The 25230-nt window shown below is 39.0% G+C and overlaps 1 protein-coding gene across 2 annotated transcripts in view; it reads right to left on the reverse strand.

Annotated features, from left to right (window-relative positions):
- Nucleotides 1–25230, reverse strand: part of LOC126350104 (rotatin) — a 372299-nt gene that overhangs the window by 189491 nt on the left and 157578 nt on the right. For both annotated transcript variants that reach the window (XM_050002488.1, XM_050002487.1), the window contains 3 exons: nucleotides 25050–25185; nucleotides 23936–24157; nucleotides 5343–5610 (listed from right to left, as the gene is read on the reverse strand). In XM_050002488.1, the coding sequence (XP_049858445.1) occupies nucleotides 5343–5610; nucleotides 23936–24157; nucleotides 25050–25185 (626 nt within the window). The remainder of the gene's footprint in view (nucleotides 1–5342; nucleotides 5611–23935; nucleotides 24158–25049; nucleotides 25186–25230) is intronic.

A 25230-nucleotide genomic window follows, 5' to 3' on the forward strand; every position in this document is an offset into this window, starting at 1 on the left:
TGAACCAAATCTATACAAACAGCACATGGGAAAATATGGTAATGATTCAAATTCTGTTCGCACACTGAAGAATACACACTAAACAGCAAGAACATTATGACCACTGACCTACTATCGACATAAACCTATCCTGGTGATAGCAGTGTCACTTGGTGAGGAATGATTGCTAGTCAAACACACAAATGATGCATTTAGTATCAGTGAGCATGCTGTCTGTGAGTAGAAATGAAGAGGTGCATAATCTATCTGAGTGTCATTGAGGGCAGATTGTGATGGCCTGGAGGCTCGGCAAGAGCATTTCAAAAAGTGTACGACTTGTTGGGTGTTCGAAGACTGCTGTGATGTCTTCAACATGTGGCAGAATCAAGATGAAATCATGTCCAGGAATTATGGTGGCCACCCTTCATTACACATGTCAGATGTCATAGGCTGGAGAGACTGCTAAAATAGGGCATGAGAGGAACTGTGGCGGAATTAACACCAGACTTTAATGTTGGGCAGACTACAAGCATGTCTGAACACACAGTGCACCAAGCGCTCATAACGATGGGCCTCTGCATCCGACAACCCTTGCATGTGTCAATGTTAACGCCACGACATTGGCAGCTAAGACTGAAATGGGCACATGACCATCAGCACTAGATATTGGTGCAGTTGCAGAGTGTTGCATGATCTAATGAATCGCAATATCTTCTTCATCATTCCGATGGGAGGGCATGAATCCGTTGCCTTCCAGGGGAACATCTCTTTGACACTTGTACTGTGGGGCGGATATAAAATGGCGGAGGCTCCATTATGCTCTGGGGAACATTCATGTGGGCATTCATGGGTTCAGCAGAGCTGATGGCCAACGAATATCGTATACCGTTTACCATGTACACCTCTTCATGGCGATCATGTTTTCTGAAAGCAGTGGCATTTTTCAACAAGATAATGCACCACATTACAACACCAGGAGTATGATGGAGTGGTTCGAGAAACACAGTGGCGAGTTCCAATTAATGTGCTGGCTCCACAACTTGCCAGATCTGAACCTGTTCAAAAATAATCTAGGGCGTGATTGAATGTGGCATGAGAACTCATTGCCCCTCCCCAGAGTTTATGGGAATTTGGTGGTGGTGGTGTGTGTGTGTGTGTGTGTGTGTGTGTGTGTGTGTGTGTGTGTGTGTGTGTGCAGATGTGGTGCCAGTTCCCTCCGTGACCTATCAAGGCCTCACTGCTTTCATGCCATCAGATGTTGCTGCTGATAACCTTGCCAAAGGTGGACATGTCAGCTATTAGGCAGGTGGTCAGAATGTTCTGGCTGACCAGTCATACATAAATCCTACAGCTTCCATTAGAGTAACTCAGAATAGTAGAAAATTTACGTCATACCACCAAAAACTATTCTGAGCAGCCATAAAGGGAGCTATTATTGTATCACTAAACCAGGAAAAAGAAGGAATACATGTTAACAGAATATACCGGAACCATCTGCACTAAGCTCATGGCATTACGTCTTATTACAATCAATTAAATTAACTGAACTAACTGTATAATATAATCATAAAAAGACTACACTGAAGTCATCTTATCTTTAGGAGGTGACATTTTTAGTACTACTGATGAACACCTATAAAAGTACACGAAACCATCCTAGTTTCTGAAACTATAGGTTTGTTCCTTGGAGAAGAAAAAGGAATACTTTGCGAAAGGTTAAAAAGGAAGGGCAGATCACTCCCTCTCATCTGGGGGTTTGCATGACCTACCCGTCTTTTTAATGTTCCATGCCCTATCACTCTTTCTTCTTGAAAAAGGCACTACAGGTAATAGTTCTGAAAGCTAGGATAGTTTTGTATACTTGTATCTCTTATATGTGTGAAAGATGAAAAGAATATATGCATTCTACAAGAGAGTGGAGAGTAGATGAAGACAAGATGAGAGATATGATACTGGAAGAATAATTTGACAAAACACTGAAAGACCTAACACAAAACAAGCTGTCTAGAGTCAGAATTATTGAAATTACTGGAAGAGCCAGCCATCTGATGTGCAGGACATATGTGACAGGTGTGACCCCCAGACTTAATAATGAATGTAATTATTCCTATTACAAAGAGGGCAAGTGGTGAGAGGTGTGAGTATTACAGAGGCATCAGTTTAATAAGTTATGGCTGCAAAGTATTGACACAAATTTTTTGTAGATGACTTTGGGGAAAATCAGATTGGGTTCTGGTGAAATGTAAAAACACGAGGCAATACTGATCCTATGACTTACCTTAGAACACAGATTGAAGAACGGCAAACCTACATTTACAGCATTTGTAGATCTAGAGAAAGCTTTTTACATTGTTGACTGGAATACACTCATTGACATTCTGAAGATACTAAGGACAAAATAACAGGAAAAAAAATGTTATCTATTGCTTGTACAGAAACCACAATGTAGTTATGAGTTGAAGGACATGAACAGGAAGAACAGTTGAGAAGGGACATTAAGTTGTGAAAGAAACCAAGGAGAAATTTGGAAATGGTCTCAATGTTCTGGGAGAAGAAATAAAAATTTGAGGATTCTCGATGGCATTGTAAATCTATTAGAGATGGCAGTTGAATGGAGTGGAGTGTCTCGAAAGGAGGTTATAGGATGCACATCAACAAAAGAAAACCAAAGGAACAATACGAGAGAAGGAAAGTTGGTACTCACCATATAGCGGAGATGCTGAGTCGCGATAGGCACGATGAAAAGATTCACACAATCATAGCTTTCGGCCATTAAGGCCTTTGTCAGCAGTAGACACACATACACACATGCACGCACACATACACTCACGCAAGCGCAACTTGTACCCAAGTCTGCAGTCTCCGAGAGCTGAAACTACACTGCGAGCAGCAGCACCAGTGCATGATGGGAGTGGTGACTGGGTGGGGGTAATGAGGAGGCTGAGGCGGGGAGGAGGACGGATAGTATGGTGGGAGTGGCAGACAGTGAAGTGTCGCAGTTTAGACGGAGGGTAGGAGAGAAGGTGCGGAGGGGGTAAGTAGCAGAAAAGAGAGAAATAAAAATAAAAGAAATTAAAAGACTGAGTGTGGTGGTGAAATGACGGCTGTGTAGTGCTGGAATGACAACTGGGAGGGGGCTGGATAGGTGAGGACAGTGACTAGCGAAGGTTGAGGCCAGGAGGGTTACGGGAACTTAGGATGTATTGCAGTGAAAGTTCCCACTTGCACAATTCAGAAAAGCTGGTGTTGGTGGGAAGGATCCACATGGAACAGGCTGTGAAGCAGTCATTGAGATGAGAGGTATCATGTTTGGCAGCGTGTTCAGCTACAGGGTGGTAAACTTGTTTTTTGGCCACAGTTTGTCGGTGGCCGTTCATGTGGACAGACAGCTTGCCGGTTGTTATGCCTACATAGAATGCAGCACAGTGGTTGCAGCTTAGCTTGTAGATCACGTGACTGGTTTCACAGGTAGCATGCCTTTGATGTGATAGGTTATGTCAGTGAACAGACTGGAGTAGGTGGTGGTAGGAGGATGTATGGGACAGGTCTTGCATCTAGGTCTATTACAGGGGTATGAGCCATTAGGTAAGGGATTGGGAGCAGGGGTTGTGTAATGATGGACGAGTATATTGTGTAGATTCGGTGGACAGCGGACTACCACGGTGGGAGGGGTGGGAAGGATAGTGGATAGGACGTTTCTCATTTCAGGGCACGACGAGAGGTAATAAAAACCATGGTGGAGAATGTAATTCAGTTGCTCCAGTCCCGCATGGTACTGAGTTACGAGTGCAATGCTCCTCTGTGGCTGGACTGTGGGACTTTGGGAGGTGGTGTTTTTGAACAAGGATGGGAAGAAAATTACGGTCAGTGAAGGCTCAGTGAGACCTCGGTATATTTAGAGAGGGACTGCCATCACTGCAGATGCAACGACCACGGGTAGCTAGGCTGTACGGAAGGGACTTCTTGGTATGAAATGGGTGGCACCTGTCGAAGTGGAGGTATTGCTAGTGGTTAGTAGGTTTGATATGGACGGAGGTACTGATGTAGCCATCTCTGAGATGGAGGTCAACATCTAGGAAGGTGGCTTGTTGGGTTGAGTAGGACCAGGTGAAGCAAATGGAGGAGAAGTTGTTGAGGTTTCAGAGGAATGTGAATAAGGTGTCCTCACCTTCAATCCAGATAGCAAAGATGTTATCAATGAATCTGAATCAGGTGAGGGGTTTAGGATTCTGGGTTTTCAGAAAGGGTTCCTCTAGATGACCCATGAATAGGCTAGCATAAGATGGTGCCATGCAGGTGCCCATAGCCGTACCATGGATTTGTTTGTAGGCAATGCCTTCAAAGGAGATGGCTCAAGTAGTGAAGCAGCCATTGAAATCAATACAAATTTAGAATGTTAAACAAAGTAAAATTAACCAAAACCAAATCTGAAATATGTTATGTTGTTACAAACTTATTACCACTCATACTCTAAAACTATGGGAAGTATAAATCTAATATGGAGAGAAGTTATAATTAAGATTTCATTACTTGAGAGGGCTCCCACGCAAAACAAGTGATCATAGGACAATGAAACTTAGTGGAAACATTTGTAGGGACACGCGGAAGAGAAATGACAAATAAATCATTGCAAGAAACAAATTTTAATTTCCACATGAGACATCTGTTAGGCGTGTACTCTATTAACCTTCCAGGTTAAAAATGCTGTTCAATGTGATGACCATCTGCATCCACGACAGCCTGGAACCACACTACAGATATCACTTAGCAATTGTTCACAGCAATTTTGGAACAGTGGACACGGAATGTTCAGCTGTCATGACATAGCTCACTCACTGCTTAAAGATCGAACATTGCATACAGATTCTCAGCCATGGCAACAGTAACTTCTTCAGCGACTTGTGGTTCAGTTGGCCGTCGGCCTTTTTCCAGGAGCAATTCCGAAATCACCAGTTAATTGGAACTTCTGAATCATGTTCTTCAACCTCCATGCAAAAAGATGATCTCTCCATATTCCTTTAACACATCAGTACCTGTAAGGAGCAGCAGCACTATTGCTATTGTTTTGATAAAACAGCTTAAGGAGTATAGCCCTGTTCACCTTGTCCAAATCAATGTTAACTGTCTGCAACTGTAAGGTGCACTGATGCTTGCAGTTTAACACTACATCACCATACCAATATTGGCACTTAACGGCAAGTCATGACACCAACATTACTATAAATTCACATACTGCACCGCACAGTTTGATCATCATTCCTGTAATGTTGGTTACCCATATGATCAGTAGTTTATATCTACACTGGCTCAAATAACAAAATCTTAATTATAACTACTCTGCAGACAACTAAATTGTTTAATACCGTGTAAGACCATATAAGGCAGTCTCTGCATTCTCGTGAGTAGTAGCATTCTGTATATCATACATATACTGCTTGCAAACAGTAAAAGATGACATCTGCACTTCTCCCATGTCAAATGCTTTTGCTTTTAATTCTGAGCAGAACGGCAATTCTTGTAGTTCTTCCATTGTATCCTTTTCCTTGAGCAAATTTTCAATGCTACCAAACCACTCAGAAGACCATGTTAGCCGTAACAACTTCCTGAACTCACCTCTCTGCATTAGAACGCCTACAAAATTCAAAATTAACTGTTTAAACAAACACTTCATAAAAATAAAAATAAATGTCATGATACATTTTATTTCTGACAAATGGCTCTTAGGTGATGCTAGGTTTACAGTGAATTAAAGAAAAATATTACTGAGCGAATGTTACTAACACATTCATTCATACTGTGTGTTCACTTTTCGCCCTACTAAATATTCAGTTTATTCTTTCATTGCCTCTGTTGAAAAAAAAAAAAAAAAAAAAAAAAAAAAAAAAAAAAAAAAAAAAAAAATCAAAAGAAAAATTATAAAAAGGACCCTGAGAAAGAAACACTGTGTCGGAGAGTAAATGTGAGTTGACATCCTGTACAAAGCATAAACTTAGACAAACAAATTAAACAATGGAAAGTCCATGGTACAAGCAAATTGCTATTTATACAGTGATAAAAAGGCAAAGAGCTTATAACATAAAAATGAGTCACTAACAAACCTAGAACTCCAATCTGCAGCTTGTCATGACTAAGAATATAATTCCCGCAGATGTCATAGCCCTAGAGCACAGCAGTACCAGGAGTTTTAAAGTGTAATAGCAGCACTAAGCCACTGCCAGCTGTAATAATCACATTTTTTAAAGCTTGTTTTCAGCTATTTTTTCAATGTAAGTGTAGGTGGCACCCATACAACAGTCAGTGTTACGCTCTCATCAAAAATGGAAAAATTGAAAGTTCATTATGTAAAGAATGTAAAAAGAAAGTGATAAAAGAAATCTTATGTGTTAAGTGTAATTACTGGTTGTATGAAAAGTGTGTCAAAATAAACTTAAAATATGTCAGTGTTGATTTTTTATGGACATTTCTTGGCTGTTTACATTTCGAAATGCCCAAAATTGAAAAAGCTGTGAAAACCAAAAGTGAAATTATCAAGATAGTTTAAAATGATGCTGAAGTGCTGAAAAGTGAAAACTCGATTTTAAAAAGAGATAATGATAAATTATTATGAGAAAAAGAGTTCCGTGTGTCAGAAAGCTGTGAAACCAAAACAACATTGCATCAATCCATGTTCGCACATCAGCAGTAAGTTGGTATACAACAAAACGATGACTCCAGGTAAAGCAAATAGTAGATTAGCCACAGAGAAATATTACAGTGTGTGTGGATACAGGAAAATGGAAACAAAAGAATACCATGAATACTTGCATGCATGTATAAGCAGTACTAATAATCAAAACTTTAGGTCCAATATATCACATGTGCTTGGTGAATTACCGATAACCTCAGTACGCAAAAATTCAGTACATAAATATGAATGGAAGTCTGTAACATATACTAAAGGGAAAGGCAGTGGCTCAAGTGTACCAAGAAATGAAAATGAACTTCTATTGATAGGCGATTCTTTACTGAAAAATGTCACTGTTCCAGGATGGAAAATTGATGTGTGACTTGGAATTAGAATACAACAGCTAAACAACCATCTAAAAAATATGGAAAACTCAAAGCAACATACTGCAGAAAGTGAACTTAAATGTAACTATAAATATGTCTGAAAAATAAACTGTGCCATCAAAGAACACCATGATGGACTTGGAGCAGTATTCGTAGATCCAAATAAATTCCTAAATGAAAACTGGCTAGGAAAGGATGGACTAACATTAAGCAGAATTTTACAGACTTTTGCAAAATAACAAAAAACAAGGAAAACTAAAATGGCTTGAGGGGGATGAAAAACTGGATAAACCAGCAAAAAAAAGAAAAGAAAAAAAATCCAAAAACAGGTATCATCTAAAAACTGAAGGAGAGTAGAATATAGACCTGAAAACTGGGTTTTTAAACATTCAAGGTTTTAATGACAAGGAACTGGTATTGAATGACTTCTCATCAGTGAATAAATTTGACTTACTGCGTTTCAGTGGCCCAATGTTTACTTAAGGTGAAATTCCAGTTTCTAAGTTCAAAAATTATGGTTTATCAAACAGTTACTGCAGAAGAGTTCACAAGATTTATTTATTTATTTCATGTTTCGTAGATCCAGTTAGTGAGTCAATCACAAGGATATGGAAAGTGTCAAATTGTACAGGTTTCAATTTAAACTTACAATACATACAACGGCAATTCAATGCCAAATTGTACATAGTTTAAGTAAGACATACTATAAATACAAAGATTCCATGACTTACCAAGTGGGAAAGCGCTGGTAGATAGGCACAATAAAAAACCACATACACACACACAAAATTTCGAGCTTTCGCAACCGACGGTTGCTTCTTTGGGAAAGAGGGAAGGAGAGGGAAAGATGAAAGGATGTGGGTTTTAAGGGAGAGGGTAAGGGGTCATTCCAATCCCGGGTGCGGAAAGACTTACCTTAGGGGGAAAAAAGGATAGTTATACACTCGCACGCGCGCGCACACACACACACACACACACACACACACACACACACACACACACACACACACACACACACATCCACACATATACAGACACAAGCAGACATATTTAAAGGCCTTTAAATGATAGCATATGAGATCAATGAGTGGAAGTAGCCAAAGTAGGCAACCATAATGGCGTCAACCGTCAACTTCAGCCACTGAAGAAGTTATCCATAATGCAAATGTTGCTGAGCTAAGTTTTTTCACATAGATGAAGAATGTGAACTAACCAATTACATTTGCTGTCTATATAAGCACCCAGGAATTTTGTATCTTCAACTTTCTGTATTGGTTGATATCTACATTTTATGTAACTTTCATCGAGATTACTTTGTGATGTGTGGAACCACATATAATGAGTTTTATTTGCATTGAGTGAGAGACCATTTGAGGAGAACCAATTTAAAATGTCATTAAAAAAAGTATTTTAAATTTGTTAAAGATTGTGAACTATCAAAACGTCAATTAGAATTGTGGTATCATTAGCGAACAGGGTAAATTTGCTGTTTGTCTCAGAGCAAAGAGGAAGATCATTAATGAAGATGAGGAATAGCAGTGGGCCCAAAACGGAGGTGGTGTAGCAATATGTGTTGTTAGATCAATCAATTGCACCTTTGGTAACTTAGATCTAAATTATTTATGTGAAGAACTGAATTTTGAAGCCACTGGTATAGTCGTAAGTAGTATGAAGCTAATAGTAGTACCATTGTACAGGTCTCCCAATGGTATTAGCAGTGTACTCTTAGAAAAATTGGACATCCTTTTATGTGCACTCACTGAGAAAAGATTTACTGACTATTACATTACAATAGGTGGTGATTTTTGATTTTGACGTGTCAATTACCAAGTGCAGTGTTAGTGATTTGAAAAACCTCCTACGGCAGTTCAGTCTATCCAGGTTCCCAGCTTGTAATCAGTGGAATAATAAAAAGAAGATCTGTAATGATAAATAAGTCTGCAAAATTAACTGTGCCATCAAAGAACAGTGTGATAGATTTGGAGCAGTGTTCATAGATCCAAATAAATTCCTAAATGAAACCTACTAGGGAACAAGCATGCTTAAACAATATATTTGTTAATTTTAAATGTGTCCAAGTCCAATGTGATGTAACAATGTTTCTCTTTTTTGACCACAAATCAATGTCCCTAGCATATGCTGGCAGGACCAGTTCAGTTAATCTTAGTAGTGACATGGCCAATTCAAAAATGGTGATCACTAGGCCAATGACCAATGGAAAAATTGACAAGTTCAGGAAAACTCTTGTAGATAGAAATTGGTTCTGCCAGAGAAATGATGGTAATCTTTGCCTATCTAATAATGGGTCAGCTAAGATAAATTTTGAACGTTTCATTAACTCATTTCTGCAAATATTTAATAATTGTATTCCCGTTACGAAATGTAGGGTAACAGACAGAGGTTGTAAAAAGAAGGTGTCAAAAAAGAAAAATTCTTGGTACACTAAAATGCTGTCTGATATGCATGTGATGATGCTGTTAGATATACACAGCAATACCAAGTCCGAAAGTGCAAAATCTCTGTATGTAAGATCGAGAATTGATTATACAAAATCAGTCATTGAATCGAAAAAGTCACACAATGCCCAGTACATTGAGACTTCTAACAATAAATGCAGAGCTGCTTGGAATCTCATAAATAGTGTTGCCAAAGAGTCATATAAGGTCAAAACCAATATCTCTCAACAATGGTTTAATGATTATTTTATTAAATCTATCGAGGAAGGAAGAAATGGCATCAGTAAACCTAATACAAGTCTATTAGAACTCTTAGAAAAAAATTATCATGTGATGCCTTACAATAATATTCTCGCTTTCTCTGAGGTTATGCATAGTACTGTATTAAAAATAGTAATGAACATTAAGTCATCAGATGGTGCTGATATTTATGACATGTCTTGCAATTTGCTGAAAAAAGTCATTGATTCCATTGTTTATCCATTGACTCACTATGTAAATAATTATCAGAAGGATACTTTCCAGAGGAGCTGCAATTATCTAAGATGGTTCCTGTGTATAAAAAGGGTGACAAAGACAAACATGCAAGTTTCAGACCCATATCAATAGTTCCAGTCATGGGCAGAATAATAAAATACATCATTTACCATCAGTAGTCTGCTCATTTTGAAATACACAGAATATTTAATGTAGCAGAATATGGATTTAGAAAAAAACATCAACAGCAGACACAATAGACTCTGTAATTAAATATGTTCTTAAAGTATTTGAGGAGAAGGGATTTGTTCATGCCACATTCTGTGACCTGAGTAAAGCGTTTGACTATGCAGGACATGACACATTTCTACAGAAACTCCATTTTTTATGGCATTAGGCAGAACAGCTTAAAACTACTAAAGTCTTATCTCCAAAACTGTAGGCAAGTTGTGTGTATCGGCACAGAAAAGTCTACTGAGAAACAAACTAAGGTGGAAGTTCCGCAGGAATCTGTGTTGGGACCATTTCTGTTTTTGGTAATGATCAATGACCTACTCTCCTTTATAAGATCCAAAACAGTGCTATCTGCAGATGACACTACCTTCCTAAACTACAACAATGATCTAAATAAGTTAAAAGATTCTGCTGACAGTACACTTGCCCAAATGTCATATTGGTTCAGGTGAAATGGATTTGTCCTGAATGACAACAAAACACAAAAAATTGTATTAAGTCTTAAGGACAAAAGTCCTTTTAATGATCCCTGTTATATGAAGTTCTTGGGGGTATACTTAGATGACAAATTGTCCTTGGAGCAACACGCAAAATACATTAGCGTTAAATTATCCAGAGTAATTTTCTTATTTAGATGCTTTATGAAATGTGTACCAGAAGCTTATGTTGAAACATCTTATTTTGCACTTTTTGAAAGTACTATGTCATATGGATTTATTCTATGGGTAAACTCAAGCTATGTTCAAAACAAATTATTTCTGCTGACGGAAGCAATCAGAGACATTACATGTTCTCAGCATAAAGCACACTGTAAGCCATTGTTCTCTGAATGTAAAATAATGACTGTTATAAATCTGTATATATACCAAGTGTTAACCTAGGTAAAAAAGAACTACAGGAAGTAAAACTTATAAATAATATTCATGGTCACAACACAAGAAATAATAATTCCACACATATGTCATACCATAGATTACCAAACCCATTAATAGCTATGAGCTAGTGGGCCACAAACTATTTAATAAGCTCCCGCATATGGCACAAGACCTACCAGAGTGTGAATTTAGGAAAACATTAAATAAATGGCTTGTTGCAAACCCATTCTATGAATTAAAAGAATTTTTTGACTGCAACATGGAATTGTAAGCTAAATACTGATATGGCAAAACAGCTCTATTTGCTAACGTAATAAACCCTGGATAGCTGATGCCAGTAAGAACCAAAATTACTAATGTTGTGTAGGTCGACAACGCAAAATTTTTAAACTACAGAAACTTGGTGCCCCACGCTCTAATTGACCACGGGATTGCACTGTTGACAGATACTCTGGACAACACATGATAGCGAATTCTTTGCCTGCCAGAGATCGTGATGTATCCAAGGTAGCCCGCATGCTCGGTGGTAGCGCGTCAGCCTTCCACTCTGGGGGCGAATCTGTCAGGGTCTTGACACTTCCACTTAAGTTTCATGATAAGAGGTACCAGGAACAAACCCATCAACAGTTGTTAGTTCACATACAGAAAGTCTTTTACAAATTGTGTTGGCTCTGAAAAGGGTCTTTTTTGTAGATACGACATTGTGTACTTAAAGCGGTGCTTGAACTGGCGACCCTCTGACATGACACAAGCTTGGCAATGCCGAACTCTTTCAAAGATTCCTGGCATTGCCCTGATGTGATTGACGGCACACTGAATGAGATCCATTAATTCCTCTTTGTTTCTAGGTGGTTCGCATTCAAGTGGGTGAATTAGAACTTTGAAGAATCCCCAGAAGAAAAAGTCCAGTGGCGAGGTCTGGTGATCGTGGGGGCTATATCCTACAAGCACCTCTGCCAATTACCCGGCTGTCGAAGAGTTCATTTAAATATCCGCGTACAGCATGACTGTTATATGTGGGCAGCCCATCATACTGCAACCACATGCGTAGCCATATGTCCAAGGGAACATCTTCCAGCAGGCTGGGTAGAGTTTCTTGCAAAAAGTAAAGCTAATTTGTCCCAGTATGTTGAGGAGGTAGACGGACCAGCCCAATCAGATGGTCACCCACAATGCCTGCTCAAATGTTGAGTGAAAATCGTTCCTGGTGTCCATGGATGTACATGACGTGAGGATTTCCTCTTGCCCAGTAATGAACATTTTGAGTGTTGTAAAGGCCATCTCAATGGAAGGTGCACTTGTCGGTAAATAACACAGTGGTGTGGAAATTGGGATCCCATGCAACATGTCACAGAAACCACTGGCAAAACCCTACACTGTGATCATAGTCCGCCACAGGATTTAGGTCTTGGAAAAGGTGGAAAGTAAATGGCTGCTGGCCATCATCTGTCAGAACCTCCTAGACTAACTGATGAGTGACCCCCATGCCATGTCCAGCCGCTCGAGTACTTGTCGCAGGTACTTCCTTGAAGCACTCAAGAACAGTCTCTTCATATGCAGCATCCCGTCATGTTCAAAGTCTTCCAGCATCACCCTGATATCCCACTAACGGGCCTGTTTCACCAAGTTGACTTGCTGTACACATCTGCAGTTGTGGGTGGCATCTTGCTAAGTATTGTTCCTCATACAACCATGGAGCTTCAAGCAAATTAACCATCAGCTAGTCTATAAACAAAAACAATATCTTGTTGTTCTTCAAATGAATACTGTGCTGCCATGTTTACTGTATGACTAAATTGCAGGAGATGTGTGCTCCGAAGTGAAGCTTAGGTGTGAATGCCTCTGATGTAAGGTGGAGGCAAACAGCAAGACCTATACGACACAAGTGCGTATCACACTGGGACAGTGAGGGAGTAAGGAAAGTTTGTATGTGTGAAACAACAACCATAGCGCTGCCTGTCAACCGAAGGAAGGCAACAGGGCAATCCCATGGCTAATCGGAGCACGTGGCGCCAAGTTTCCATAGTATAAAAAATGATGTGTTGTCAACTTACAAAATATTAGTAATTTTGAGAATGAGATTTTCACTCTGCAGCGGAGTGTGCGCTGATATGAAACTTCCTGGTAGATTAAAACTGTGAGCGGGGTGAGACTCGAACTCGGGACCTTTGCCTTTCGCGGACAAGTTCTCTACCAATTTAGAGACGAGATACTGGCAGAAGAAAAGGTTCAGTGAGGAGGGGTGTGAGTCGTGCTTGGGTAGCTCAGTTGTAGAGCACTTGCCCGCGAAAGGCAAAGGTCCCAAGTTCAAGTCTCGTCCCGGCACACAGTTTTAATCTGCCAGGAAGTTTCATTAGTAATTTTGGTTCTTACTGGCATCCGCTATCCGGGGTTAATATTTCATAACACAATTTTTCTCCACCCTGTATATTGTCTACTGCTGTAAAGACCTAATGAAAATAAAATTATCTTATCTTATCCTCTCCTGAGGGAAATGAAGCATTTTTATCACAACAAGAATGAAGCAGTTTTTGTAATACCCTGGAAAAACTTAACAAGTATATAATTTAATACATGCAGTGGGTACAATGATGTTATTGTTACACTCAGTTTCTAGACAGCTTATATACAAATAGATTCTATAACTATCTTATCTTACAATGAGAACTGTGAGGAGAAACGGAGATATAGCACACCAAACAGAGGCTTATGCAAGCAACAAGTGGAGCTATCTTTCTCAACCAACCAGGATCTGCCATTTGATATTGCAGCTACCATTCTGTGGAAATGATCTTAAAATAACAAGTAAAAATTTAATAGGAACTAATTAAATGTCAAGCAACAAAGATTTATACACACTGAATAAGTTATATCAAAATTCTAAAGAAGAATGTGGGACTGGTAACTTTAAATTTCAGTGGTTATAAATAATTAAACAAACAGCTGTACAGCAAAAGTGGTTTATTAAATCAATACAACTTTTTGTCTATTTTTCCATGTAATCCCCACCAAATTTATGGCACTTGTCCCCTCAGCAAAAAAATCTTTACCTTGATCTCAATGTCAGTTTTGTACTTTTTTCTTTGCTTTTCATCGCCATGGAACTTATGGTCATGCAAAGTTTCTTTCATCACACCAGATTAAAATCCAAAGGGGGCACATCAAGAATGCAAAAGGATGAAGTAAGAGCTGCCTTTCCCCATAGTTTTCAATAACAGTTGTCCCACATAAGTCAAATCATCGTCTCAAAGAAGCAGAGTGTCTTTCCTCTTTTCATTGCTTGACTTTCTTCTCAATCATGTATGAGTAACATAGCCATTGGCCATGTATTGCTCCTCCAAAAAAACACTGAAAATCATACAATGGGGAATACAAAAGATAGTTATCATTGCATGTTTTCACTCTTGGACTCTGGTTCAGAATAATGTATTCATTTCATCAAAGGTTAAACCTGTCCAAAAATCCACCACCTTTGCTAGTAGAATGATTTCTGAGCTTGGTGCAAATGCTAAATCCCTTTACTTTGAGATGAATTGGGAATCCACAATGCACAAGTCTTACAGTAGTTCAGTTTGATTTGAATGCTGGAGTGAGTTGTGTTAACACTTACCTGGCACTGTTCAACAATTTTTTCAACTCTACGATGTCGACCTTTTGGCTAAGTGGATCAATAAGGCATTACAATGTCATGGTCAATACTGTTAGTGATCGTCAGTTACGCTTTTCCAATCACTTTTAAATTTTTTGCACCTGCATGTAAAAAACTTGTATGGTTTGTGCCACTACTGAATTGTCTGTTCATCTGCGATAATACTGCTGACAGGTTGTATGCCTTCCAAAAGCAAAAATCTGATCACTCAACAATCGTCTTCAAAACTGCTTTTTTCAAGCAGACACAAAATTGTAATCAAGACCTCAGATTTTATATTTACATAAATATTTATCAAACAGATGACTAATACTTTTTGCAAGGTTGTGTGGGGTGCATAAAAATTATGTATAATTATTATGCATTGTTTATGGCTGTTCAAAGCAGAAAAATATGTAAACATTTTTTATAGGTTAAGTGAAAATTTTAGAGACTCTGACACTCTAAGCCACAATATTCGGAAGTGGCAGCAGTCGGACAAGGAACACTGGGCAGGTGTGCCAACATTGGTCACATTTCTGCCCAACATGAGAAGGCCGATGACAGATGCAGTTTTCACAGCAGCAGTCAGCACTTCAACAAATCAACAACTGAGCAGACCAGCAAAGCTTCCAAGGAGAACAATGACCAGAGCAGTTCGCACATCAGCAGGCAATGCTCTAGTAACTGTCAACATACTGAAATCATGTGCATGATGTACCTGGCAATGCGGAGGAGGATGAAAGGGTAATGCCTGACCCCACCAGCATAGAGGCAAAACAATGGAAAGCAGCACATGTGTCAATGTTGCTCACATTTCTGCCCAACATGAGAAGCATAGATCAATGATTGAAGAGTCAGTCACTACCCTAAAAACTTCGCGACATTGGTAAAAATATCGAATAAATATCTCTGACAAATGGACCGAAGGAGGTCCTTTGAGAGGAGAAAGAGGAGAAAGAAGACATGAAGAAATGTCTCCTGGATGGATGGACCGATGGTTAGTCAGCGGATGTCATACTTCGCTACCATAACTTAACCGCTATGCTGTTCGACAGAAGATGATGTTGGTACTGTGCCAACAGGTCAAGGCAGAAGATGTCATCACAGATGTTACCTGAAGGAATTTTTTGTGGTGCTTACCCAGGTGGCTTGTGAGGACAAATGGACTGCAGCCTCACCAAATGGGTCACGTGTGAACCTAGAGGTTGATGAACTCCACCATAAGGTGCTGAACCTCAAGGTTCTGGGACAGAGCACTCGCACCACACCGTAGCCGCTTGTTAACAATGCAAAGAGCATTTTCACAAGGAGAAGACCATGCGACCACCGCAATGAGTCGGTACTCAATGGAAGAATACGCCACTGGTGCCTCGCTGCAACATGAGTTGTCATTGTAAAAGTGGTCACTGGAATGTGTACACTACAACTTTGCTGCCCCACAGCTGCAAGGAAGCAAGCAAGTTAAAACACATTGTATTATTATGTTCGTTTAATGGGAATTATGTGCACAAATGACCGTTAGTGGATTCACCAACGTTTCTCTCACATCTCACCCACTGAACCAAGTAAAGAACCCATTCCACCACCGACAAAGTGTCGCTTTCTCTACCACTATTCCTGAGAAAATAACAACCTTTTCTCCCCTCTGTCACTAACACTCAATCTAGTGTCACTAAACCCTGATGTACTATATTTGGTGTCAGATAACCTTGGCTCTATTTTGAGGTATATACGGTAGGGAATTTGTGGTATAAGAAATTCACGATGCCATCGCCAGTGACGGGCCACGAACAACCCCCAGACAGCAGACGGCAACCTGCGGACATCAGTACATTGGTGAGTGCAGATTGGTTCAAGATATTTTTCCTTTTCAAGATAAACTTTCGCATTGTAAAAAACAAAAAATGTAAAGCTCTCATACTTTCAAAGAAATTTCACACTAGAAAATTTCTTGTCAGATAGTATTAGATGTTCTTTTAACTTTGATTGAAATTGTAATCAGATTTCAAATGTTACTTGTTACATAACTGAATATTTGTTCTTGTGGCCATAGGAAGTATATTTGTGGGAATAACCATTTGTTAAGCAGGAAAGCATTACAATGACAGACAGTAAGACAAAGGAATTTCCACCACGAGGTTATTGAGAGACTACTTAATTAGATAACCCAATCGAAGTCTGACAATAATAAATTGTTGAACTGATTATCTGAGTATAGGTCAACATCTAGTGTAGACCCTCCTATATGGGATTCATCAGCAGCCACACCTCTCTGGTAAGACAAGCAAGGATGCAGAAGCATTTTTTGCTGATTTGTTGGCAGCCACTAAACTCGGTTCCTGGTCAGAGGAACAGATGCTGCAGATGACAAAATTACAGTTAATTGGGGAAGCTAAGGCAGATGTACTATATCATGAGGAATTACGAAATGCATTAACTTTTGATGAATTGAAACAAGTTTTGCTCAAAAGGTTTAAAAATCAGAACAGTTGCCGTTTTTATAGGGAGCAGCTGAACACTATGTCCCAAAGGCACAATAAACAATAGAAAGCTTTGTGGATAGAATACGAAAAGTTATCAGCAACACTTACCAATTGTCAGCCAGTGATGAAGCCAATAAGTATATTCTGCAAAAAGTGCAGAATACGGTATAGATATTTTTTTATGAGAACTGTCACCCGAAACATTGCACTGTGTTAGGGCAGAAATCTGAAGAATTTAATTGGTGGAGTGAACGTTGCTACAGAATTAGAGGAAATAGACACCGTGACGCTGTACAAGGAAAGAAAAAATGGATTTTCCACAGGGGTTTATTGTTTCAGATGCGATCAGTAGGGACACATCTCAAAAGAGAGTAGCCAACCACAGTATACAACTTGTCAAAGGTTGGGCCATACATATTTTGAGTGCAGTAGTACAGTGAAATTTGGAAACAGGGGCCCATTAAACAGAAACGCCGACTGTTGTTCCCATTCCCATTAAAATTCTATAGTATTACAGCGCATGCGAAGGCGGTGTGATGGTTACCAGGCACTATTAATGGTAAAACATGTAGACTCTTAGTCGACACTGGGGCTCAAGTGTCAGTCATAAATAAACAGTGCACTGAGGTCAGGAGATATGACCCTCCAAGATATAAGTTAAGTGGTATAGGCGGAGGTGATACACGTTCAGTAGGCTGTACATCACTAACCTTTCACATTGAGGGGGTAAGATTCCAGGAGGTCGTGGAAGTCATATCAAGGGTAAACAATGAATACAATGCTATCCTAACATTAGATTTCCTGAATAAACATCATTCTATAATCAACCTTGGGCAGCAAACAGTGGAGCATAGCGGGACAGTGTTTCAATTAGATGACACAGCTGCCAAGGATGCTTTGCTGCAATAAATCTCCCTGGAAAGAGGAATCAAGTAAACTGCGAGCAATGTCCTTGAATGTAGATTCGCGGGATAAAATACTATTCGGTACAGGAAAGCTACTTTGGGTGGACATTAATGTTGCTTTACACTATGCACAGTTGAAACATTAAGAGGAAAAGGCTGAATTAGATACAGCACATTGTTTTGTGTGTGGAGTATAGTTTGTGCCACAACAATTGATGGAGTACAAAATATATCAGTGCATACAGATAATTTTGGGACAGAACACAGAGTTACAAATGGAAATGTTAATAGCTAACATATGTTCCTTAGAGGAAATGATTTTGATTGGTCTGACGTACACGATAACGACAAACCAGCCCCTTGCAAAACCGCATAGCACCAGAAGATATTGCACTTAAAGGAAATGAAAGTGATATGATAAAAGCAGTGTTGGACAAGTTTCAGGATATGTTTAGTTCACAGGGACCGCTACCACAAATGAACACCACACAATGCAGGATTCCAACAAGAGATAACACAAGAATGAGATTTTCACCCTGATGCAGAGTGGGTGCTGATATGAAACTTTCTGGCAGATTACAACTGTGTGTTGGATCGAGACTTGAACTCGGGACCTCTGCCTTTTGGGGGCAAGTGCTCTACCAACTGAGCTTCCCAAGCATGACCCACAGCCCATCCCCATAGCTTCAAGGTTAGCAGAAGAGCTTGATGTTTGGAAGGTAAGAGATGAGGTACTGGCAAAATTGAAGCTGTGAGAACGGGTCATGAGTCATGGTTGGGTAGCTCAGTTGGTAGAGCACTTGCCTGCAAAAGGCAAAGGTCCTGAATTCAAGTCTCAGTCTGGCACACAGATTTAATCTGCCAGGAAGTTTCAAGAGATAATGTCCCATTTTATAGGAGACCATACAGAGTTCCTCACCAGTTACAGCTGTTACTTGAATTCTTTGATCGGTAGTTAAATGTGGTGTAATAGAGTATTCGGCTACGCCATGCGGCGCAAATGTCATAATTGTGCCAAAGAAATCTGTTGACAGTGCAAAACATCATAGATCCTGTTGTGATTACAGGATTTTAAATAGCAAAACAATTTCAATTGTGTATCCATTACCGAATATCATAGATACCATTGACCATCTCGGCAACAGTAAATATTTCTCCACAATTGACTTGAGGTGCGGGTACCATCAAATAGAAACTGCACCGGAGGACAGACATAAAACTGCTTTCTCCATCCCTTCAGGTCATTGGCAGTTCTTAAGAGTGCCTTTTGGATTAAAGAATGAAATACTCCAAGATTGCTAGAGGGTGAGTTATGTGGATTAAAACTTTGACAGTGCAGACAGTGCATGATATACCTCGATGATGTAATCGTATTTTCAAAAGACATCGAAGAGCATACGATTAACTTATGAGAAGTTTTCCAACGTCTCAGGTATGCTAAATTAATATTAAATTTAGAAAAGTGTCACTTCGCATTAAAGGAAGTAATACATTTAGGCCATGTTATCACCGAACACGGAATCAAAACCGATCCACAGCAAATAGCAGCACTTAAAGATTTTCCAACACCATAATCTACCAAGGAAATACAGCTGTTTCTAGGCCTCTCAAATTGTTATTGATAATTTATAAAGGACTATGCAGAAGTAATATGACCTCTCATGCAGTTATTGAAAAAAGCTACTAAATTTCACTGTAAAACAGAATGCAACACAGCATTTAAAACACTGAAATACATATTAACATGTAGTCCTGTATTAATCTATCCAGATTTCACCAAAGAATTCATCCTGTCCTGTGATGCATCTAGACATGCTATCGAAACAGTTTTGGGTAAAAACATTAATTGTGCAGAACATCCATTAGCCTACGCATCCAGACAATTAAATACAGCAGAAAACAATTACTCAACAACAGAAAAGGAGTTACTGAGTGTCGTCTATGGTATACAATATTTCATGTGCTCTCTGTATGAGAATAAATTCAATATAATCATGGACCATGCCACTCTCAAGCTGTTACTTTGACTAAAAGACCCATCAAGTTGTTTGACGTGTTGGCCCCTGTGCCTTTCCAAAATGGTCTTTGAAGTCATTCATTAACTGGGGAAGAAACATTCCTAAGCGAACTGTCTTAGTAGAAAGGTAGCGTTATTAGAAGCAGTAGGTCATGATGCAGAAGAATGACAAAAGGCACAGGCTCCAGATGCAGATTGCAACACAAAAGCAGTTTTGCCAACAGCGTGGGGTCTTGTGTCGAACAACTAGACTCGGATCGAGAGTCGGGGTACCCAAACACCTCCGACAGGAAGTCACGCAAGAGGCCCATGATCACATTCTTTCAGGTCAAGGTGGTCAAAGAACTACTGAAAGATGCAATGGTGAACAATTATGGTGGGAGACCAAAAGCACGATCTGGCACAATATGTGCGCACTTGCATACCATGCACCCAGCAAGCAGACTATTGCCATCAACGTATAGAGTTACAAAGACTCCTGGAAGCATCACACCCATTTCAAATAGCAGGAACGGACATGATGGTCGCTTTAATAAAACACTAGCCAGGAATAGGTGTGTACTAACAATTATAGATCAGTACTAAAGATATCTATAACCATAATACGTGTCCCTGATCAACACAGGCTATGGTCAATAATTGTATTTTAAAATCTGGCATACCAGAAACGCTTATAACTGACCTAGGTAATAACTTCGACCTCATTTAAATAACTTTGCCGTTCAATGAAGAGATGTAAATTACACACTACCCCATTACAACCACAGGCAAACAGACGGGCAGAAAGAGTCCACTGCAGTGTCGGGAAAATGCTTAATTATTTTATCAGTGTCCTGCTCAACAATTGGGATACCATCATTCCATACTGTGTAAGCATATACAATGCCAAAACAATTGAAGGAACAGGCATGTCACCTTCTGAAGTTATTTATGGAAGGAAGATGCTGTTGCCATTCGATGTTATTAAGCCCAAGAAAGGAAAGAATGGAGAAGCAGTTAGGGAATTTGTTTGAATCATTAAGGATGTGTGGAAAAAGATATAGAAAACAAATACAACAGCATTAGAACGGCAAGAGAAATTAGGCAATGTACATGTTAAGTATCCGGATTTCGAAATTATTCGCTCCCTATGTTTCTAAAGGAAATATGAAAAAATTATGACAAATTACCAGGGTCCTTACCAAGTTGTCAAAATCACATCACCTGTTAATGCCAAGTTACAGTTATCCACAAAAGCAACTATTATTCATGCAAGCCAGTTGAAACCTTTTAAGGGAGTAACAGATGTAATGTCACCATCAGTAGCAAATACTGTTCTGGAGTGTGCTGGATCCCGGAACCGGAAGACTGCTGATCCAATAATGCAGAACACGCAACTGGCACCATGTAATCTTCATCCGCACATAGTCAATTACGCATCCACAATACAAAACCTAACATTCTAATGCAAATCTACAGATTATAACGATAATGTACTAACAGGAAATCACATACAGAAAAGGGAATTAGCAAAATACACAAAAGGTAATTCTGGGCTTTAGATATTAGGAAGTACCGACATATAATTAGATACCATGTGCTTACAGAAGTATGAGTCCTACAGTAGAATGTATTGATAAAAGTATGTAGGTCGTACAAAGTGCACAATAATTTTTCTTTTGCTGTAAAATCACAATTATGTAAGACACAATTAGCAATACTACTTTCCACATTACAGACACATTATGTTCTCTCTCAGGCCCGAAATTTCACTTACCCGCAACTATAACCAGTTCAACCACTGCCACCTCATTGTACCCACATATTTAATGGCTAGAATCACCTATGCAACTATAGGCTCCTCAAAATTTGTCTTACCTAAACAATTCCCTTGATTTCTCTACCCTGCAGTCATTAGATGTTCTTATCACTGTACAACAAGCCAAGATTGACGCCAACACTATGATGCAACGTACCATACAGTTGATAGAGGAACATGAAACACGAATTATGATATTGGGCACAGGTATTTCTGTAACCTTCTTGTTTATAATCATACATTGTACTGCTTTCCTGTGCATCAGACCAAAAACACAAGACAAACAACAACATCACTACATCAAATTCGAGTTGAATGGCTACAGAAATCCAGAGCCTACATGTGTAATGCTAAACTATATGTAGAGATAATTGATGCTTGTTACTTCATTGTATTGTTACTGACTGTCATTCTACCATATTTATAAAATCACTTTCAGAAGTTTTCTTAATGCTGATGTACTTCAATCTATTACGGAATGAATGTATTATGTAATTTTCCTGACAGACTAAGGTTGCCACTATGTTTTTGTTTTTTGTTTGTCAGTCATTTTCAGATGAACATGGGAGAAAATTCGAGGATGAATTTTTCGGATTGGGGGAGGAATGTAGGGTGTATAATATTTATGTATACTAATTATGTGTTATTTATGGTTGTTCACATACATAAAGACTTATTATAAATTAACATTTTAGAGACTTTGACATGATAAGCCACAATATTCAGAAAGCCAGTGGTTTGTCAACATTTGTCACATTTCTGCCCAATGTGAGAAGGCCAATGACCAGTTCGGTTTTGGCAGCAGCAGTCAGCACTTCGACAGATCAATGACTGAGTAGACAGGCAATGTTTCCAAAAAGAACAACTACAAGTGCAGTTTTCACATCACCGTAAATGCTCTGGAACTGTCAGCATACGGAACTCAGGTGCTTGATCTATCTGGCGATGCGACGGAGAATGAAAGAGCAATGCCTGACCACGCCAGCATAAAGGTAAAACAATGGAAAGCCAGCATGTGTGTTGACATTGGTCACATTTATGCGCAATGTGAGAAGCATAGACCAACGACCGAAGAGTCAGTCACCGCCCTAGAAACTTTGCAACATTGGTAAAAATATCAAATAAATATCTCTGACAAATGGCAGGAGGTGGTCCTTCGAGGGGAGAAAGAAGACATGAAGAAATGTCGCCTGGACAGATGGATCGATGGTTGGTCAGCGGACATCATAATTCGCTATGATGACTTAACAGCCACGCTGCTCGACAAAAGATGTCGGTACCACAGCAACAAGTCAATGCAGAAGATGCCATCCCAAATGTAACCAGAAAGAAGTTTGTGTGGTACTTATCAGGTTTGGTAAGGACAAAGGGACTGTGGCCTCACCAAATGCGTCAATCAGGTTTGGTAAGGACAAAGGGACTGTGGCCTCACCAAATGCGTCACCTGTGAACCTAGAGGTTGATGAACTCCACCAGAAGATGCTGAACATGAGGGTCACTGGTTTTATTCTGGGATGGAGCACTCTGGACCATGCTGTAGCCATTTGTTAATAACGCAATGAGCAAAGTCACGGAGAAGACTGCACCACCATCACACTGAATCACAAATACGGCACTGAAAGGAAGAATATGCTGCTGGCGCACCGCTGCAATACGAGCCATCGCCGTATCAGCAGTTAATGGAATTTGCAAGCTACTACTCTGCCATCGTGAGGAATTGAGTAGGTTAAAAACACATTGTATTACCCTGTTTGTTTAAAGAGTCTTATGTCTCAGTAAAAGACTGTTGGTGGAACCACCAACATTTCTCTCACACATTACCAACTGAGCAAAGTAAAGAACGCATTCCAACTGCCATGCCTGAGAAAATAACGACCTTTGCTTCCCTCAGTCACTGACGCTCAATATTTAGTGTTGCTAAATCCCAACCCACTATAAATGTTAAATAACACAAAATTTGCAGTTTCCTGTATACACCTATAATATTGCACCTAATTTTCCATGTAATCATGCATTGAAAGTTTTTTTACCTTTCAAACTTAGTTGTCTGTTATGGCTTTCTTTCCAATGAGTTTTGCATATAAAAGGTAATCTCATACGTATGGCCACAATTTCAGGAACAGAGAAACTTGAATCAGAGCGAGGGGAGTCACAAGGCCAAGTAGACAATATATGTTCACTGTACATCAATAAAGAAAGCAGGATTGCAGCATCAATACGGAATGTGTCATCGCTGCCAAAGAGAAACAAGCCTGTAAAAGAAGCAAGAAAGTACAATTAGTTTGCTGGCCATTCAGTCCATTATTACGAATCTTTATTTTCCATCATAAAAAAAAAGAATTAAATAAAATAAAAAATAAAAAAAATATATATAGAAGTCTTAATCACTATGAAGTGTAGATTATTTAAAAAGTAATGACAAACATACACACACTGAACCTGCACTAACTGTATCTTAATCAGTATATGTAAATAAGGGAATTTTATCTGCACAAACATGGTTATTCAAAAGCCTTCCTCAGTAGTGTGAGAACTTTTCCCACACCCCTCACTGATAAACAGCAAATATTGTGAAAACATATGCACAAGTACAGTAAAATTATAAAAAGTAGCACCACAGATTACATAGCTGACTCCAGAAGGAAATTTAAAAACAAATGTGGCAAATTTAAGCTCTAGTCATGTAATTAATAATGTTTTACTGTGACTTGCTTTTAGCTTTGCAATATTATTTATTTATGTAGTGGCTACAGATTTCATTAATTTTATAATTGACACATTGCTTAAAGTAGAAATACTATATAGTTCTTGCAAATATTTTAGTTTACCACCTCATACTATATTTACAGTTTAGAACATTAAAATTAGTGTTTTTAATGAAAATGAATTGTTCAGTTTGACAAACCTAGATCATTAGGAAATTTTATTTGGATGGCACTATGATATAAACATTCTCAATTATTAAGAACAACCAAACATACAACAGTTTAAACACAGATTATTAACTCATTTATTAAAATAAATTGCGAGCACAGAATCTTACTTAAATAATACCCAAAACTCCAGTGCCCCTCACAGAAAATAAAATTTTTGCTGTTAAATCTATCCCGGTATCATACAATAGAAACAATCTTGACAGTTTACCTCGTAGTATTGCATAGTGTAATGACGACTGATGACTAAGTTCCTGTCGGATGCGGGTATGTCTCAGGCACAAATTTTTTAAAATACTAATTATCGGAACAACTGAATCAGGAAAGTATGTGTAGTTCTTTTCTATCTGAAAGAAAATGCAGATAATTTAGTTACTTTATTTTATTTGTTG

This window comes from Schistocerca gregaria, chromosome 1 (genome assembly GCF_023897955.1).
Source record: "Schistocerca gregaria isolate iqSchGreg1 chromosome 1, iqSchGreg1.2, whole genome shotgun sequence".
Lineage (NCBI taxonomy): Eukaryota > Metazoa > Arthropoda > Insecta > Orthoptera > Acrididae > Schistocerca > Schistocerca gregaria.